Source organism: Tauraco erythrolophus, chromosome 2, assembly GCF_009769465.1.
Source record: "Tauraco erythrolophus isolate bTauEry1 chromosome 2, bTauEry1.pri, whole genome shotgun sequence".
In the NCBI taxonomy this organism is placed as follows: Eukaryota; Metazoa; Chordata; class Aves; order Musophagiformes; family Musophagidae; genus Tauraco; species Tauraco erythrolophus.
In genome coordinates this window covers 101,618,984-101,640,176 of record NC_141466.1, presented here as the reverse complement: position 1 = coordinate 101,640,176, position 21,193 = coordinate 101,618,984, and the positions used below count along the sequence as shown (strand labels likewise).

At 43.0% G+C, this 21,193-nt stretch overlaps 1 protein-coding gene across 2 annotated transcripts; it reads right to left on the bottom strand.

Moving 5' to 3' along the window:
- Positions 1-450: 450 nt before the first annotated feature.
- Positions 451-14,085, bottom strand: CALM2 (calmodulin 2). Of its 2 annotated transcripts, XM_086631682.1 has the most exons (6): positions 13,953-14,085; positions 9,358-9,388; positions 3,988-4,131; positions 3,807-3,913; positions 2,800-2,935; positions 451-1,361 (listed from the first exon to the last, which is right to left on the bottom strand). In XM_086631682.1, the coding sequence occupies exons 1-6, from the start codon at positions 13,953-13,955 to the stop codon at positions 1,333-1,335; spliced, it is 450 nt and encodes a 149-aa protein (XP_086487808.1). In that variant the 5' UTR covers positions 13,956-14,085; the 3' UTR covers positions 451-1,332. The 2 variants fall into 2 exon arrangements, with proteins under 2 accessions (XP_086487808.1, XP_009986082.2); XM_009987780.2 differs by lacking the exons at positions 9,358-9,388; positions 13,953-14,085.
- Between the last annotated feature and the right edge of the window lie 7,108 nt (positions 14,086-21,193).

Below are 21,193 nucleotides of genomic sequence, written 5' to 3'. Positions count from 1 at the left end.
CAGTTTCAGAAAAGTCCAGGTGTGAGACTAAGTTATCCCAATGTAGTACCTGACAGGGAATAAACTCCAAAATAATTAAAAGAAAGCAAACAGGTTTAGTTGTCCGAACAAGGAATTTTAATTTTAGGTCAACTATTGAACTAGGTCAACATCCAGTTCACAATGTCTACAGATAGTGGGCATAGCCAGTCACTACGGTAAGTTTATTGAAGCACCAAGCTCCACACAAGACTGTAAAATACATTTTAAACTACTAGTAAGAAAGCTTCTTCAAGTCAACAATACTATTAAGGGCCAGAGTTTAAGGACTAAGTTTTCACCTTCCAAGCTATTTTAAGACAGCCAATCCATTGCATAAGCAAACCAAACTGCTACATACTGAAACACAGAGCAGCAACTGCATTGAACAATTCCTGTAAATAATTCAAGGATACATTGAAACAGTATGGGTAAATTGTAATTTTTTATTGGAAAACAAATATACAACTTGGAATGGATTTGAGGCAAATCGTGCCATAAGCAGATTTTTTTGAAAATAAGTGGCTAAACAAAGTTTAAAAAGCATAGTAACAAGAGGAGAAAATGTTTTCTGGTACAGGACCAGCAGTACAAAAAAAACCTTGTGTACGAGTACCTGGATAAATCACCCGTTTTGCATTAGTGCAACTTAAGTTTCATATTGTTGACTGTCAATCGTCCACAACGTTAAGACTCCACATTTCAACAACATGTTACAGGTATGGCCACAAACAAGTTACTGTGAAGTAAGCTAGGAGAATGATTTTTTTTTTTTTTTACAGTGCATTAGCCACATGTATATATACTATTCACATGGTTTTTATCCTGCAGTTAGCTGCAAGAGTCCTTATCCTCCACCACAGAAAGCAGAAAAGGCTCCTTTTAACATACTGGACAACTACAGCCAGCATGTCACTTCATGGAATTGCTAATGCATGGCAAACCCTAGCTTACTTTATGTAACTTGTTACACTAGTCATACCCAAGTCTCCTAAAGAAAGCTACTTTTTTTTAAAAAACAGACAACCCAGATGTTCCCTCAGTTAACCAACTCCATCTAACTTTAGATGTGCAGAAGGGCTTAAATATCCAGAGTAAGCCACATGCAACATTTGTTACTTAGATCAATTTTCCAAAAATCAGAACAATGACAGTAAGATAAAGGAGAAAAACATGGAGGAATGGCCTTCTAATTACTATACATGCATATTCTTTTGACAGTAAGGGAAAAACCTTTTACAGATAAGTTACAAACAGAGAAAAGGCAAATAAACAATTTTGTACAAGAAATTTAACACATTCTGTACAACGTCTTCACTTCGCTGTCATCATTTGTACAAACTCTGCAAAAGGAAAGAGTTGCATAAGAGTTACTCAGAGAAAAATCTGAATTGCAAGATCTGAGAAGTGACCTGCCTTACTAGTGCTAAACGCTGGTTTAAAACCATGTTTTCAGTTACATTCAAAAAGGCATGTTCAAGATAGTCCCCTTTTCCACCAATCACACCTAAAAACCTCTTTTTAATGGCAAAAGGCCTCTGCTTTTATCAAAAAAGTTTGTACCTCAGTTAACTGGAGAACAGCCTTACTTCCAAAATAAAACATTACAGGGTCCTCATGCCCACTGACTTACAGATAGGGACAAGACATCTGACTAAGGGATCAGTAGAAATCGTGTTGAAGTGGCAATCAAGTAGGTGTACAATCAAGACATTGTGTTGGTTTGAACTTTTTCAAAGCAGAATAGCTCAAGTCTTACTTGACTGTCTGGGCAGCTTTAAGCAACTGAATCATTGCTTATTCACAGCACATTAGAAGTTGGATTCCAAAACTAGGATCCTTCACATATCTTGCTGAACCATAGTTTCAGGTACAATAACAAAAAGAAACTAGGAACCTAGAAGGAGTTAACTGGTTGCTCAAGTTTCAGAAGAGCAACTGGAAACAAGAGGGATGCCTACCCTCTCTCTAGTGCCAGCCTCTGAACAGTCTTATTCATAAGTACAGTTATGGAGCAGCAGCCTGGTCCACAAAACGTGTCTTTTCACTCAGATGAGTGCTCAACCTGAGGCCACAACCAAAAAGGCTTTAAAGGGAAAATCACATCTGCACCTCAGAAACAGTAAGGGTATTATCTAAAAATACTATAGCTCTTTTCTATAAGATGTTCAGAAAGTTAAAAAGAAAACAAGCTTAGTGCTTCTGAGCTGCAAGCAATTGTCAAACAGAACTCCTCCTGCTTGTTTGGCTTCATTTAAGTTTCAATGCCAGGAAGCAAGAAGGAAATAAAAATACGCTATTGCTGCAGCTTGTGTGAAATTACTTAAGAGGTCCTCTAAAGGTCTTAATTTCTGCGTATTTTAGAGGCTTTCCCCTTTAATTAGTAATTTTAAAAGCATTAATGAAAAATGAGTTACTTGCTACAGTCAGATGAACACTCATTAGTGAACAGAACAGTATGAACAGTATGTTAACATCTCAGCTAGCTTACTTATTCTAATGGTCATTAGACATCATTAGATTTAGAAAGTTATTTCTTACACCGCACAGTTGAATAGGCTTTTGCCTTTGGCACAAACATAGCAATAAACCACTCAAACTTAAACCTATTTAGAGGTACACAAAGTACATACTGAAAGACATTAGCTTAAAGGAACACTTCACTGTTGAGAAGATCTCATCTGAACATAGCCTCACCAAATTTAAATAGGGCTATCAACATCTACACAATCACCAGTGTGAAGACTGCTACACCAAAACAATCAGTTAACAACTCCTTACCTTCATAGTTTACTTGACCATCACCATCAATGTCTGCTTCCCTAATCATTTCATCAACTTCTTCATCTGTTAGCTTCTCTCCAAGATTTGTCATCACATGGCGGAGTTCTGCAGCACTAATGTAACCATTACCATCCTGGGAGGGGAAAAAAGAAGACTGGAATAGACTTGTCTAAGGCTGAGTGACTTAACTGTAACTTAATGTTCAACTCACTCTGCAATTTTCTTAAGACATTAGCATAACTTTAACCACTAGCATTCACGCAAGGCAAACGAGAGTTGTAAGCACATCTTCAGTACTGCCCAGGATCTTAGTCTTAAAAGGACATTTTAAAAACAACTTACCCAATACAGTCTAATTCGGCTGCCCTATCCCAAGACATTTTTTAGTTACCAACAAAGCAATTGGCACCTTTTGAACCTTTTTAGGTGACAGATGCCTATTCGGACATGTGACTGGCTGGTTCAAGTGTCTATTTCTTAGAACAGAAGCTACTCATCTCATTCACCTGTTTCACAGGAGTCCAGCACAAAGCCACAAGGCCTTCAGAGACCACTTTTAGACACTGGATATTGAAGTATAGTGTACACGAACTCTGGACTTCCTTTCCACACCCCAAGGTACTCAGCTTCCTGTGTTTTCTGTTTAAAAGCACATCTTGCTTAAGAAGCTCAGTAACTTTAGACTCATTTAACAATTTACTTAGTAACAACTAAGTGGAAGATTTAAAGCGATGACCATTTTAAATATTTAAGCAATATCCCTGCCAGCCTTGTACGTGTATTTTAGTATCATAGCAAGTGGTAGCTTAATAGTATCACCTACTACTATCACAATGACTCGTTTGTCTTTCAGGTACAGTAAACTGAACTTTAGGATGACTCGTTAATTTAGACCTTCTAGATGACGGGACTGCAGATACCCCCCCCCCAATTCAATGAGGAAGCTCATTAGAAGTCAGACTGAGTTTTCGCAACAGAAATATTTAAGGTAAGGATTTCAGTACCTTGTCAAACACACGGAACGCTTCTCTAATTTCTTCTTCACTATCTGTATCTTTCATTTTTCTTGCCATCATTGTCAGAAACTCTGGAAAGTCAATTGTGCCATTGCCTGCAAGATAGTTACTTTGTTAGAAAAAACACTTTTTAGGCACTTTATTAAATTACTTATTAGTAAAATCTTACCATCAGCATCTACTTCATTGATCATATCCTGTAGCTCTGCTTCTGTGGGGTTTTGACCAAGCGATCTCATCACTGTCCCCAACTCCTTTGTAGTTATAGTACCATCACCATCCTTGTCAAATAGTGAAAAAGCTTCTTTGAATTCTGTACAACAACATAAAATTAGTTAAACTCTTCAACTTTGAAATGTTAAGTTTACTTAACAATGTAAGAATCCATGGCTACTTATTGTTGTAAATTACAAAACTCCATTTCATTCTCTCAAGAAAATGTTGGTATACCGCTCAGCCTGCTGTAACTGTAATGCCAATATGGAAGCACCAGCATCTGGAAAACAACCCACCAGTCTATCAATCAACCACATTTTGACCTAAATAAGATGGAAGGTCATCCATTTCAGAAGTACTCAGATGTTTGTTACTACCTTGAACAAGAATGCCTAATACAGAGCTAAAAGGAATAGCTGTCTGCAACTAGAATGATCCATATCCTTGGTAGAAACTGTCTGTCTTATGAGAAAATAATACAAAATTACTTTGAGAAAGCTGAAAAACGGTACTCAAAATACAAATGCTACACCTTAAGAGCACTACTTTTACTGATAGAGGAGACAAGTCAACAGAAAAAGGTATAATTAGACCAAACTAAAAATAGTTTCTCATTATAACTCACTTCCGCTGGACATGTAGGTCTGAACAGTATATGTTATGCTAAACTGCAGCACCTAGCACCACCGGTCTTAACATTGGGCCACACCTAGCTAAAAAGCAACTTCTGCCAACTCTCTCCCACTGGACTTGGGCAGTTCTGAAGTCTATGTATATACGCAGCTCCAAGCCAGTTGTTACAAGAGGAAAGTCACCGGAGTCCTACTGTCTGAAAAGCTGCTTAGAAAATTGCTTCAGTCCTATTGTACCCTGAAACAGCCTTCACAAAACTAGTCAAAAACAGATGTAAGACTGCTTAACTGGGTTTCAGTGCTACCTCTTAACCCCCTACAACGGCTGTATTGTAGCCAGCAATATTAATACAAGCATAACATGTTTAATTGTCCAGTCCAAAAATGGAGTTGGTTTTAATCCATGCCATCTGTTTGTCTTTGGCCACAGACCTTAAACCAGCTCACTGGACTGTAGCAGCTCACACACAAATTACAGTTAAACATGAAAAACCTATCTATTCCCTTGTATAGTTCAGATCCTTTCACATCTTTCAAGGCACCCGAGGTCATGCCTTTGGCAAACTCATTAGCTCAAGGGTACTCCTGCATCAGAAATACTTCCAAGGATTAATTTTTCAACATTTCCAAGCAGCCAGCTTTCCAGATGGTGGGTTTCCCAGACCAAAACTAGTCACAGTAAAAGTTGTGTTTTCACATGAACTGCACAAAGTCTTACTTCATCCATACCATACTCCAAAACTCGAGGTGAGTACAAGCTGGCAAATGTTAAAAATGCAACTACAAAACCAGGCTTTTTATAGTTCATGAACACAGCTATAATACCAGAGCCACAGCTGAGTCCCATCCAGGAAAAAAAACACTCTTCTACATCTAACATTTCAGAGTGCTCCAAAAGCCAACTCCCACTGTTTAGCATGTAAGAATCAGAGCAAGGCTACCACAGGACCAGCCTGTTTCAAGCCAGCATTAATATAATCACAAAGCAGAAACAGGCTTACCCAAACAGGCAGCTATAACCTCTACCTACAGTAACTTCCAAACAGTCTTTGGGGCTAGTTTCAGTTAGCTTGGAGGCAACAAATAGGTTTATTAGGAGTAAAGTTTTACACCAGGGGAGAAAAGGCTTTTGGATCGAGAAAAGTTCATAGTCTATCACAGAAAGGCCTCAGAAGAACACTGAGTCTTCATCAAAAGTCAGGTATTCAAGTGTTACTCAAATGTTTAGCTGTTAACCACTTCATCCTTAGCTTGAAGGTCAACTATCACTAACTCAAAACACAAAGCAGACTTCACAGTACTGCAATGACCCTGCTTGGAAAGAGTAATTTTTTTTTTTTTTTTTTTTTTACACACAAAATTCAAAGACTTGCATTCTACAACATGGACCATTCAGTCATCTATTCTGAACACTTGAAACGAACCACTCAAAGGACAACTCTTCTTTTACTAAAGATGCTGCAGGCTAAGAAACAACCAGCTATAAACCATAACCATAAAGAAAGTAAAGTGATTCAAAGATCAGCAGCATATTCCCATTTGAAATGTTGAATCAAGTTAGGAATACGAATAAAATACCTCTTTAACCACTTCCAGTAATTAGAACAAAGTAGTAACAACCTATGGAGATACCTTTTAGACTAGAATAAGAACAACCTAGCACAGCTCTGGAGGATTTGCAGCAACAGCCAGCAAAGGCAGCTATGAAATACTGAAGTTTAGTGAGCAATTCAATTCTGGCCTCCTGCAACATAAGATTATAAAAGTCATCTCCCACAGTTAAACACCTTATGACTCCACATAGCACGTAAAGCAAATCCTCCCTCTATTCAATGCTCCTCCATACCAAAATGCAAATGAAAGTTCTCTTCTATCCTAGATAAGGCTAATCTGTCAGAAACCTAAGGACAGTGTTGGCAGAACCACTCATCTTCAGGCCAGCCTACAAGGTTTCAGCCTTTCCTTTCTTCTGAAAAGCACACTGCATCAAGAGAAAAGACTACTTCCAGGCCCCTCAAAAGAAAGGCTAGTCCAACAGAACATGAACTCTAACACCCTAGCTCAAAATGTTCTGTTTAACAATAGCTTCTGAGGCATCTCTGCCCCATAACACCTTTCCAGATGAAGTGGCAGTCTTCAGTGACCCAATATGTTCAGTGAACCAGAACTACCATTCCCACACAGTTTAGCCAGCTATGTCTGGAACTTTTATAGGAGAATGTCAATTGTTCTTTTCACAGCCACCAGGAGCTCGACACTTAAACATGGCTATTCCTACTATGGAAAAGATTCAAAATAACTCTTGTGGTCAGATCCCCAACAGAGAACTACAGCACAATAAAGGAACAAGGCATAACAAACACCGACATAGGCCTACTTGTTTAAACAGTCCACTTAGACCTCTTTGAGGTCTAATGGAAGGAAGTATAGCTCTCTAGACCAGCTGCTTTGGGACAAAAGATGTTTAGACACCCCTCCCTGACCACCCCCATCAAACAGTCCTGACCTATACACCTTTAATACAACACAACCAAAGGGATACCCATTTGACTCTAACTTCAATTCTTAACTGAATGAAGTTGCAACTAGCATTCATATTCTGTACCTACTTGGTTTTCAAAATCAGTCTTTCATACAAAAAAAGCCTAGAAGCCTTTCACCCCTGCCTATAATGACAAGAAGCTTCAGTCCTATATGACCAATGAGTTCCATAGGAAATAAGAACACCTGGAATCTTTAACAACTGTATTCTGGTGCTTCACAGTAGAAGTGGAAGATTTGTTTTAAGCCCAGAAGCAGCAGCTGCTTTAACTACTTCAGCCTCTTATTTAAGAAAGGGAATGTGGTCTCTACCTTGTAGTACTATTTTCTTAATTCCATCTTCAACTCAAAAACTAGGTATCTTCAGATAAGCTGACATAGAATGGTAGGGGGCTCAAGCCTTTAAAGCCACACAGTCTCAGTAAAACATGCAAACTGTACCTTAACAGTTTTCCCATGCAAGACACCAGCCTTCAACAGCAAAACTAAGCAGGCTGCTTCATCAGGTGCAACCCTTCCTAAACAGTACTTGAGATGGCTGCCTACAGGCCAGCAGTGGCCTTACATCTTCACATCAGATATTTATGGTTTACTTGCAAATACATTTGCTTCATGAAATACCATAGCTGAACTGAAAGCGGCAGGCCATTTTACACTGGATACTAAGTTATACTTTTATTCTTTCCACACAGATGAAAACCCTCTATTCCAGTATGACAAGCTTATTAATACTCACTTTTGGCTCTAAGACCTATACTATCTTTACTGAATAGCTAACATTTGCACTAATCCTGAGGTAATGTTAATAAGCTTCCTGTTCATACTCCATAATCAGCAACATCAACTAATAAAGCTTCTACAGTTAACAGGAACAATGAACCATTATTGAAAAGACTGCAGTGACAATTGATAAAGCCTGCTCCAACTAAACTGATCGCAAAACCCTTAAGATATGTAGGCCACTTTCAGAAAAAATCTCCAGTTGAACTACATTTGGCTTGTGCTTACTCATAAGACAGTACCATGGCAACAAGTAAATAGACGAAGGACTTTCCACAAAACCATAATTAGTATCCTATGAGTTAAAGCAAGCTCCTGAAGTCTAAAAGCTACAAAAGAATGTTCTTACACTTCAAATTTGGCAATTATGGTAAAAACAAACTAGCTTATTATTATCACTTTTGTTTAATACAATGTCTTCAAGAGCTAGACCATAGTTAAATAGCAATACATCTTACAGGCTCTTATTTGTACGCTCGACCTAGTACTATGAGATTAGCAGAACCCTAACACCCTCTAAAATCATTTCACATGACAGTTATGCACACTGAAGACTTTGATATTAACAGTATATACCCATCAGATAAAAAAACTGAAGTTTTTGAATGTCCATGGCAAGGCCGAATTCTGCATTACCAGCTTTAAGTCATATCAATTACTGAAGTTGAAGTAAGCCTTCAGAGAGCACTGAGATTACTGGTTTGTGCAGCCTGCACTCATAGGAGACACGATAACCAGAAGTTTCAGCCACTAGTAGACAGTTGTCAGTGCACAGAAACCATTGTCAAGGGACCAATACTAAGAAGTAAGAGATGCAGACTTATTAAAGCATTTCAGAGCAAGCGCCAGACCATCAGAACAGCGCACAGAGCACTTGTGTCCAAGTACACAATGCAGTTCCAAATATAGGAATATCGAGAGTTGACAGCAGAGACTGGCTTCATGATGACATCAAAAACAGCCACTCTGAAAACGTCTCTGTTGACAGGAGACTGCAAAATAAATTATTTTTGCCTTCTGTTAGAAGAGCACTCCAGATTCCAAGTCTTCAGAGATTTGCCCTCCTACTGCCTTTTAGTTTGCACTTGGGACAATTCTGTAATAACAAGAGAAAAAAAAATAGAGTCCCAAGTCTAGCTAGCTAGTAAAGCTTTAAGGATTGTCTAACTATTCTAGAGGACAAAACTTCAGATTTATTGTATTCATGGTGCATTTACAGTAGATAAGCCTTTAAAACTTGGGTGACAAAACATTCCACAATACTACTTTAGTATTTAAGAAAGCTAAATATCTTGTGTAACACAGACTGTCACTGGATTAAGAGATGTGTCAGGTCAAGTAGGAGTAGCAACAGAGCATGAAAACCTCACCTGCAATCTGCTCTTCTGTCAGTTGATCAGCCTGCAATAAAAGAGAGTATCATTATAGTCATAGCAAAGTTCAAGGCAAAATAAGACAGACTTGTTAGAGGCTTTTGAATATGGCAGCTGCTCTTCAGGACTTATCTGTAACATTCTGAAACAGTTCTAACTAAACACAGCTCAAAAGCCGTCAGAATTGCTTGCTAAGTAAAAACTAGCAGCCTGCCTCCATTTCCTGACCCAGCAATATCTGGCATATTCAAATAATGGATTACCATGTGTATCAGTCAATTACCCAAGCAACAGTAGCAAACTCCACGCACACAGGTCCCTCTAGACATGTTTTAAAAACCCACTAACACAGCAGACTACTGGTAGTAATTCATTGATAAACTAACCTGAGCTTTAACACTAAATACTAAGTAATACAGCAGTAACCCCCAAATCCCAAATTTAAGACAGACTAGTCTCTTCTGCTAAGTTACAATGCTATAATTAGAAAAATAAACTCTTCTCCAGAATTAAATCATCCCTCGACTAACATGAAGCTTCATGTCTTAGACCTGGCTGTAAAAAAAAAAAATCCATATAACTAGTACTAGTAGCTTCAGACCAAACTGGTAATGGCCCAATATGGCTGTCTAGACTTTTTTCAGATCGTTGTCTACAGACTCAAGTAGCATGAGATAGTTTACAGGGTCACTAGGGAAAGGTTCAGTAGCATAAGACATAATTTCTGTATCAGTTGGGTAAACCCCAGTTTATGCCTCATTTTGCTCTATCACTTAACAATTCTGAATCAACCAGATTTGAGAGCAATAAACACCCCCTCAGTCTTCACAGGCCAACCCAAAGTGGACTTCACTCTTGAAAGAACACAAAGGTGTTTGAGGGCTGTAGAAATACTTTTGCTAGGTTTTCAAGCCAGTTGATTCTTCAAACATATTCTGGATAGCCCCAGTTGAGTTGCAGTACCAATCCCATACATTTCCTTCAAGGAAGCTCAAGCTCTTTACTTCACAGTACTCCACCGAAGAGTCAAAAAACAACTTTAAAACACAGAAAAGATGAAAGATGCACTCACTGCCTAAGTTCAACTCTGCTTTTTTAGTTTTGTTCCTATTGTGACCATTTCAGCAACAACCTGTTTATAATTACCACAATATTGACAGTTAGGAACATATTCAGCCTTTAGCTGTACCCACAACAGGGTGTCTACACATTAGCTACCTGCCAGTGAAATACTCAGAAAAAGGTATATAAACCATCTGTCAATTTTTACTAGTTTCTATTTGAATCACATTTCTATATTGCATACAAACTTAGAAGTTACCAGCTTTTGGTTATTCTTCCTGTAACAGAAGTGAAGTTAGCTGCTCAAGCAACCATACAAGAGCTAAATTGCTTACGAAAAATACACATACAATACAGCAACAGTCCAAGGTAAAAGCCACAGTCAGTGATTTCTCAGACTGCCTTTAGCTCACCTAGTCCAAGAATCAAGACCACACTACTTAAGCAACTTCTAAAAGAGCAGCCAACAGGTATTTGCAGCTATAGACTCCACTTGCTCCAATTTCAGAAGCTCTAGAAAGTACTCCTATGCAGGTTCAACTTTTTGTTTTTAAAAAATTAGATAGTCTAGGGCAGCACAACACTGCTAAGAACATCACCAATTCAACATTAGGCTTTGAGATGGAAGCATTCTGCTGGTCACTTAACAGAAGCCTAACAGATTTTCATCTGTCTGGAGTGTATCATTAACACAGACTCACTCATGCCTTTGCAAGCTATTTACATTTTTATTGCTCGAGTGAAGAGAATGATGTGCTACATTTCTGTAGGATATTTATATCCACAGAAAGCTGTAGATCAGATTTAAGTAGCAAGAACCTAGTTTATTTAGGTCAATACTTATGGGTTACCAAGTTGAGTCACATACTGTTTTATATAAACAGTTTTATATAAAGACATGACATTAAGCAGTGTTTAAGCTGTTAAGTGTTCCCAAACTCTTCCTAACTCTTCCAGCGACTTAAACCATCCTATAGCCACTAATCATAAATTTGGATAAGCTTTGCCCAGTACCTGCAAGAGGTACAGTGCTTGAGAAGAGCACGACGCTTTTTAGGAGCCACAGGTACACTGCAGTTGAAAGATAAGCTCGGAGGTGGGGCAAGGTTGAACAAACACCCGCCAGACTCCGCAGTGCTAGGCTCTGCAGGGACTGCTGCGCAACAGCAGTAAAGGCGGAGCCAGCAAGTCGGCCAGATCCCTCCCTCCCGTGCCGCTCAGGTGGAGGGCTATCAGCCCAGATCCAGAGGCGCGAGTTACAGGCCACTGCGGTCTTCCTAGAGCGGCCTCTTGGGAGTTCTTTGTCCTGAATTTATGCTAGATACTCACGGACTATACCTATCACAGCAGGTACACCTTCGGCAATACAAGGCAACTTCAGAAACAGTTAAATTACAACTGTAACATTCCTATGCTGAAGTTTCGACATGCCCCTTACTGTGGCCAAGATCCACCTGAAAACCTCCTTTGATGAAGCCAGGGAACGCACCACAGCTTTGACACGGCATTCTCTGATTCATGTTGCAGCACTTTCATTTTCACCGCAACAGCTCCCATCCCCCCACCCCCAGATTATGCTGAGGGCCTCACGCAGAACGTAAGCCTCCCAGGAAAGAAGGAAGGGGAGCTGCGGTGTGCGCAAGCAGTTCCAGTGGCACACGCAGCCTCTAGAGGTAGTGTTTCATTACAGCCGTGGCTGCTATGCAGTCATCAGTTTGGAAGAACCTCAACAGAGCTGACTAACACTGCCTGATACAGATCAGCAAATCACAGAGCAGATGACACTGCTCCCCTCCGAAACTTGGCATTTTGGTATACTTCACAGGTGTTAGATCTGAATGGACAGTTCTGTTCTGTCAAGATTAACTGAAGAACACAAACCAGACAGACTAGCATGTAAGGGCTAAAATTACACTCATAGTAGGCTAGCTTATTTTAGGAGCAAATCATTCTGCTTTACCTAGCATGTGCAGATTGGACAACAAATATTCACATGCTTAGCCAGTCTGGTCTGTCAGGATGAACTATAACCACATTCAAAGTGCCACTGTGCCTCCTGGACACACCCATTTTCATATAGACCTTGCTTGAAGATAATCCATTTTTGGTTCTGTACAGATGATGACTAAAAGCAGTAAGAATCTTTTGCTGCTAGATTCCTTGTTTTCCATTATAGACGGTTTGTTGTATAGGTTCACAATTCAAGGAAAAGAACAAACTCAGGCTTCTGTTCAGCTAATTTCTTTGCCCAGAGAAAGCACTTCAAAAAACCCTTAATTTTAAGTACCCATCGTTTACATTAGACACAGTGAGTTGATAATGATCCGATTCCTTAAAAGCATGTAATGAATGAAAAGGCAATTCCACTATACTGCATCTTCTCTTAATGCAGAGATAGTACTAAACGGTCACTGGTGTTGCTTTCGCAAAAGATTTTTTTCCTTTTTGTACGTGTTTCAGTATCCACTTGTTTTTTAATTAAAAAAGCTAAACTCATATCCTTTAGATCGAATTTGACACAATTCTCCAATTCCACAAAACGTGTTCTATTTCGACAGTTGATTACAATCCTAGGCAAACGTATATGCTAGGAAAAATAAATTGTGCTTGATCAAGAAAACGCAGGACTGTCCACCGCAATGACCAAAACGGGAAGCCGAAACCGTTAAAAAAAAAATATTCCCTTGCTCAATAGAGCCACGGACAGCAAGGCGTTATCATGAAATCGGCAGGGAAGAGCGGCTCCAACGTGAGCTGACAACAGGTCTAGCAAGGAGGGAGATGGTGCAGTGAGGCAGCCTGCCCCTCATCATCATGCTGCTCAGAAGCTGCAGGGCTCCGCATTGCATTATTACCAGGCGCAACACACCTCGCTAGCGAGCCAGACATCTTAGGCGCTCGCAGCAGCCGTTGCCGCGCCGCTGGCTCCCCGGCCCCATTCAGCCGCGCACGCCGGCTTGCCGGGGGGAGGAACGGGGGGGGGAAGGAAGCGATAAGAAAGTGGAACTGGTGCCATCGTGGCAGGCTCCTTCCCCCCCTCCCGGCACCCCCCGGCGCGGGTCTCCTCCCAGAAGGAACCGTTATCTGCCGCTCTCCCCCCACCCGACACACACTCCGACAAAGCGTCATGGCGCTAGAACCGAGTGGCAGTTTGAATTTTGAATGTGCACCAACGCCCCAGGGCGGGAAAGGGACCCGGGCGGGATGAGTCCACCATCACTTCCTCCTACGCACACGGCGCCTCCGAGCGGGACCCTCCGCCCCAGCCCGCCCGCGCTGCCGGGCTGAGCCCACCGACCACAGCAAGGGACGTCTTCGCCCCTACCCCCACCATTCTGCAGACGACCTCGACCCACACGAACCGAATCACCTGCCCCTCTCCCCCCCCCACAACAACCACAGGCGCGCATCCGTCCGCCCGCCCACCCCCCCAGTCACCCCCCCCCCCCCCAACCCACCCCACCCAACACACCGAGTACCAGACCAGCACCCCACAAAGCCCCGTCGCTACCCCATGCCCAGGGACTCACCATGGTGGCTCGGCCTGGCTGTGGGGTGTGGTGGAAGCTAACGGCTGCACAGGGCACACGAGCAACCTGCCCGCTCAACGGCTCGCCTCACACTGAGCCCTGCCCGGCCGCCAGCAGTGCCTCATAAACCTCCTCACAGCCCGCCCGGATCGCTCCGCGCCGCTCCCTCCCCCCTCCGCTTTCGCCGTCAGGGAACGGAGCTGCGAAAGAAGTCCCGGCTCTTCGCGCTCTTCTCGGCAGGCCCCCCCGCACCCCGAGGGCGTCCCCTTTCTGCCCTCAGGCCGCCAAGCCCCGGAGCGGGAAGGGGTGAGGTGCGGGAAAGAGCGGGGCTGAGCTTGTGAAACGGCGGGAAGGGGCGCCGGAGGGGGCAGGCTGGGGGACTATTTCTCTAGGCGGAAGAGGATTTTAGAAAAAAAATGCCGAGGAGTGCGGCGACTCCAGAAGGAGGGCGCTGATTGGCGCATTCGTACCTGCAATGCGTCACTTGGACATGCACAGTCTGGGCTGGGAAGCGGTTACCCCTCCCCCCGCCCGCAGTGCGCGCGGCGCGGCCTGGCCCGGCCCTGCTCGGCTTGGCGGGCGCCGCGGGCTGCCCCGCTCCCTGCTCCCGCTCCCAGTGCCTGCTCCCGCGGAGGGAGGGCGGCGTGGGGGGAGTGCGAGAGCTGCGGCAGGGTGTGCCGGGCGGGCAGAGCCCCGGCGCCCCTGCTGCCGCTGCGGGCACGCGCGTGAGGAGCGGGAGCGGCGGCGGCGGCGGCCGCGGCCGCCGCAGAGGGCCCGGGGGGGGAGCGGGGGGGTGGGGCGGGCCCCGGAGCGATCCTCCCGCGGGCAGCGCGGCGTCCTGCCAGCCGCGAACCGTGCAGGCCGCTGCGGGGGCGGGGAGGGAGGCCCGGCTGGCGCAGACCCTGGGCCGCGGGCCTCGAAGAAGGGCCGTGGGCCTCGAAGAAGGGCCGTGGCCCAGCCGTGGGTGCGGGCTGCGCTGGTGCATTACCCCGAGACTTCAGCAAAGCGCACCTGAGAGACGCATCCCTGGCAGCACGGTGCCGGAACAGTTCAAGCCTTATCTAGCTGTGCTCCGGAAAGCCTCACCCACAGAGCTGCTAAATGAGCTCCGCATCCAGCACAGTCCAGAAAAATACCCACCTCGCTCTGCAAGCCAGAGATGCTTCATCACTGGTAGCATTGGGTAAAAGAACAGATTCCCCTGGTAGAAACCACGTACACCCTAGTCGGTCCTGTGCCGGAGACGGACAGGTGGCCAGCGATTCTGAGCTACAGCCTGGAGTCTTACCAGGGTTTTCTCCTAAGATACGTTTGGGCAAATGACTTCAGACAAGATTTTCACATTTGCAAATATATTTTCAAAGGTGTATGATGTACTTAGAATCAACAGATAATTTAACAAATAGCTGCAGTGTTGGCTGAGTTCAGTGAAAGGCCTACTGGTCATCTCTGAAAACAAGGGTTGTTTTGGGACGATAATCCGTTACTGAACTTTGAGGGCCCGAGTCTGAGTTTTCTGACCTAAGCTTGAAAACAAATCGGCGGTCAAATTACAATCAAAATTATCTACTTCCCTATCACAAGAATTATTTAGTTGATATTTACACAGTACTTAAAAACGAATAGTATTTTATACCTACCTGCTCATTACTGTTATTACACAAACCAGAGCAAAGATACTTCACTCATCTCTGCCCTTCGCAGTGGTTTTGTTTTATAGGCCATATAAATAGGATGTGCTTGGGAGGGGACTGGCATGAACAAACTCTTAACAAAAATTCTGGGACTTTTCCCTCAGAATATTAATTTAAATTATCAGGCTGGATCTCTTTTTTGTCTCGTCCTCTCATTCTCACTCTGTGATTACAGGGAATACAGAAAACACCACCGTGTACTTAAATTTGGCCTTCAGCCTTAAAATGTGAAGTTAATATTTTGTGGTATGTCAGCTTCTTAGGCCTCCTTTCTGCTTAGATGTATCTCTAGCCTACAGATCAAGCACATCTAAACTATTGGCTTTTCAAACTCTGATAACATTTTAAAAATGTGTAATATATATGAAGATGAATAAAATACTTCTCTGAGAAAGCAATAAATGCCGAGGTTACCGTTGTGCACGCCTCCTCATACCTGCGCCGTACGAAATAGGAGCAAATCCCCACCTGTGGTCAGGCTATGCTCGGTGCAGACAAATGAGGCATCAAGATGGCTTCAAGCAAGTTTTACTCCTCCCCATGCCCCCTTTGGTTCAGTTTTAAGGATTGCTCTGATGACGTTCCCAACTTCTTTACAGTCCCAGAGGTGTGAATCACTGCAGACAAGTTCTTGACCAAAAAATTCGTCACCCGCTCTAGATTTGGGATAAAAGTGGCATAGCACCACTCCGGGTGCATGTTATGTCGCACCCTCAGATCTGGAGCGGAGCAGAGTGCTGGTGCATCCGTGTGGAGCAAAACCATCTTCTGTGGAGACGCTAGGTTGGGTGCTGGCAACAAAACGCCCACATGTGCATGGCGCTGGGCCTGATTTACCAAGCCCTTTCCCTGGCGTCCATCCTTTATCCTCACAGTGCCTCCGAGAAGCAAAACATCACGACACGCAGTTTCATGGGTGGGTTACTCAGGTGCCAAGGCTCCAGGAATCGAGTGAGACAAGATAAATAAACTTTTCTGTGAAGCAGGTCCTGAGAGATTAGATGAAAAGTATATGGAAGGACTGTACCAAGACAGCATGTTCTGCCTGAGTCCTGTTCCTGGATTTTGCTTCTGGCCACCTCGGGAGCACGGAGGCTGTAGGAAACATGAGGCTCACGATGTAAATAACATATAGGCTCTTTAATTATGGCCTGAGGGTCTGCCATGGAGCAAGAATTTGAATGCAAGGATTTCAGGTCCTAGAGAACCTGACCACCATACCGTTTATTTCTATATATGTCCCTTAAAGTATTTGATATCTGTAATGTACTAAATTCTCCATTCTCTTTTTGGTTACGTTCAGTTTCCTGTAAATGTAGAAGAGGTGGTCATTCAGAGCATCCTCTCTCTGCGGTATGTTTCTTATGCCCCCAGGTTCCTTGATCTCTTTCTCTCCCCTTTCTCTGTTCTTATGTGTCTCCTTTTTTCCATCTGCATTTTCCTACAGCAGCACCCATTTCCTGTGGGTTTCATCACCACCCCCACCCCGCTTCCATCTGTTGAAGAGATCAGCCACGAAGTTAACTTGCAATTACACTACCAGTGAAGAAATTACACCATCACTTACAGCAGTATTACTAGGCATTAAAGTGAACACCCCAGTGAAATTAATTGGGGGAGGGGGGAATTCACCCCTCTAACAGACAGGTTGTCAGCAATCTCAGGTGGATAAACCCACAGCTTCTCAGGTATGTTGAGGCCAGAGTCCTCTCTCCATAGCCTAGAGAGCCAGAAATGCTTTCCAGCAGCCTAGATGACACTCTGCAGCTTGCATGTGCCATGAGAGCCAGGGAAATATATCAAATGACCGGCTGCAGCTGCGGGCTACGACTCTGACACCTCTGACAGAGCAATAATGGGAATTGACTGTAATTTCTCTGTTGCAATGGTCCAGTATAGCTCTACCGACTCGGACTTTTTAACGTGATAGTGTCTCTCTCTGGTATGTAATTTAATAGATTTGTCAATGTTTGTGCGCTGGGCTTTCCCCACCCCCCCGCAGAAATATAGTCTTATAAAAGTCCAGTTTCAGGATTGGGGCAACAAATTAGAAAAGCAATTTGAGTTACAAGGTTAGATGAGCTGTATATGCCAGCAATTTTCACAGTTACTTCATGTGGTATATTTATTATTGTGTAAATTCAATTTATTCTATTGTTTTAATAATACTTTAATGGATCGTGTGGACCGATGCATACAGAGCACTGTGCAATAGTATAAAACGCTATAGCTGCCTCCTCAAGTTCTGCTATGTCATTTCTGTGTAGATTATAGTAGTAATTTGAACAACCTAATTAGAAATTAATTGCGAATTTTGTAAGTGAATTTCTTAGGTAAGAAGAAAAAAGTTCTCTACTTACAGAGAGTACTAAAACTTAGCATTTAACTACGGCTACATAGAGAAAGAAAATAGCTCATGGCTGATTTTGCATAATGGGTCTAATTTTTTCCATCTCTGTCTGTGATAGAGAACTTGCCACCCTGAAGAAGGCCTTTATCTCCAGTTCCGACTTTAAATCATGCAGCCAATGCTGTGGGGATGAAACTAAGATGTAAATCAGTATTTCGCCACCCAGATGTACTTGGAAGGCCCATTCAGCCCTCAGCAAGGAAAAACTTTGCTGTGTGCAAAATTCTAAGCTGCTGAACGAGTCATCCCTGTTTCTGATATCCTGAGAGCATCTATTGATCAAACAACCCAGAATGCTGAGAACCGGGGCGACCACTTATCCAGCTACCCTCACCTCACCTGGATGGCAGCAGTGGTTAGGAAAAAAATAGAGGTTTATTGACTGCACTGGATGGAAGACACCGCCTCTGATATAAACACAGTTGGGGGAATAGGTGCGCTTTTTCTTTATGTGTTTGGAAAGTCTTGCCCTGTCCTTAGTGCCCGATCCCTGAAGCAGTCACTCCTGGGGTGCACAGTGCCTGCGAGCCCCTGGGATGGCACTCCTTCCTGTAGGACAGGGCATCCCCCCACCACTTGGGTTTCGCTGTGTCAGCGCTGAAGGCGATGCAGGCGTATCCAAGTTAGCATTTCAGTAACTCTGGTGTGGCTTGCAAGGCAGCTCTAGCAGTGTGGTGCTTAACATGAACCCAAATGAACCCGAACCGTCAGGCCCACTCAAGAATCCGTTCAGGTTTGCAGTTAGCAGATATAGAGCTCTATTGTGGGAATCACGTGGCTCCCCTACTTGAGGCTAGATGTTGTAAAACTGATTCAAGTGACCTAAAGCTGAGTTTTTAATTAAATTGTGACCAGTCGCTAAAATGAAACGAGATGGGAGAGTCCAAAAGAGCGCATAGGTGCACTCACATAAAACTGAGAGGCTGGAGGAAAATGCAAGATCTAATCATAGGGTGTAGACTCGGATTAAGAGTAGAAAGCCCGTGGGACTCACAGTTTTTTCTTTGGCTTTTTTTTTTCTAAGACAACTTTTCTAAACAACTGCTTCCATTTTATGAGGACTTCTGATGGAACATTGTCCATAAACCTGTAGTATTTTCTGAACTCCTAGGAGGAAAACACAGCTCTAGGTCTTTGTCTCACCAGCGTTATCATTCTGGAAGATGAGAAAGCTGCCTGGGCAGAGGCAGTAGGAGATACCCTTTCTCAACCATGTTCTTGAAGTACAAGAATAGATGGCCCTCAACAGTAATTATGAGCAAGATCTTGCTTTTTCCGTGTTTCATTTTCTAAAATACCTTAATAGGAGGGAAAGCATAAAACCCAGATTTGCTGCAAAATAACAGAAATCCCGCAGTCATCATCTATAGTACAGTCCTGTTTTCCACGGACCGGAAATAATAACAGAACACTTACAAGAGTTAGCATAAAGTCCAGGAAATTGCAGAATGTATTCCAATGTCTTCAGATTCTGCAGAGGCTTCTTTTTCTTTCCTTTCATGAGCTGTAAGAGAAAGAGAAAGTCTTCAGGAGTCACCTGCACTTCCACACATGGGCCAGAAGCCTTCATCTGTGAGAACCACCACACACTTACTGTTGTCACAGCGCTTACAGCTGCACTGCATGAGTCGTTTGAATTGTGTGTCTGTGGACACAGTAACGAACCTCAGTCTTGAAAGGAAGCTCTCTCTGGTTTGATGGATACGACTGAGAAAGTGCTTGTGAATGTGCAGTGGCTAGGATTCTGCCATTTTCCATGGGAAAACACATATACAATATATTTACTCACCAATCAGACTATGCCATTGTTACAGGTTGGTTTCAGTTTGCCTGAAGCCGAGCCCACAAAATATGGAGTGAAGAAGGAGCATAACGGAATTAATAAACTTGACAAAGTGCATCCGAGCAACAGTTTAAACTTCCCCTCGTGTGGAGATCTGGGAAGATAGTGGTCAAGGAAGAACTTCGTAATTCTCCATTTTGATGGGAAGAGATGGCTAGAGGAAAAATGTGCTTTTCCAGGTCCGAAGACAGTTAGTTTTGGTGGCTTTCTACATGGGAGCCTTTCATCCTAGCATATTTTTCTTTATTAGCAAACAAAAATAACAGAATAATAGCTGACTCCCATTAAAAAATTACCGGGGGAGGCAAAGCAGTGCTTATAATAGAGTTATTGCTGCAACCTTAATTAGGGCATAGTGCCAAATACCTCTATGATGAATAACAAATCAATGTAATCATGCTTTCCCATTACATTATTTTGGGGGGGATGAAATGTCACAAAATATTTTGCACACATCCTACCGGGGACTGGGGCGTATGAGACTGATTTACAACAGAAGGCTAAAGGATTTTATTTAAAATTGGTGCAGGTAGACAGACAGCTGCTGGAACTGAAGGTGAAAATATGTTTTAATTTTCTAATGACAACAAAGGATGAAGCATCTATCGACTATGAAATTTCAAATATAATATAGAATCTTACTAGACTAAACATAGTATATCTACTTCCCTTTTTCACCCAAATAGATATTGTTTCACCTAAACTGAAACCGCTCTGGAAATTATGTCATTTAGTCTTGTGCTCTAAGGTCTTCTTGCACATTTCAAGTGATTTTTGTCCACATACTGGCAGTTGAAGAACCTCACCTCTGTTGAAGTCGGTAGGCATTTCACAGACTTGCTTTCAGCAGGTCACATCCTGAGCATCTTATTCACTTTTTCCTCTCTCTGTACTCAGGCATGCTTTCAGAGGAGTTTATCCACATAAGGGCCGACTAAATACTAAGCAAACAGTTCACAATTTGGCTGTCTTTTATAAATAATGATTCAAAAGTTTGATTTAGCTACAGATGAGCCTGAGCCACAAAAACTGCATCTGGCTCCTAACTGTGTCAACTCCCATGGCAGAGATTTTTTTTTCCCCAGCCAAAGCTTGGCCTGAAAGTTCATGCAGAAAGACGAACTGTGAATCAGAAGTCCGTCTCCATGCTCCGGGTGAAGAGCGTACCGAGATAGCCCGCAGCCACATGCCAGCTTGCCATTGACCTTTTATCTGCATAAATAGTCGTGACCTTTGGGCTGCTCAAATTAGTGCGAGCTGCTCGAGCAGTCAAGTGGCACAACCCTGTTCTGCT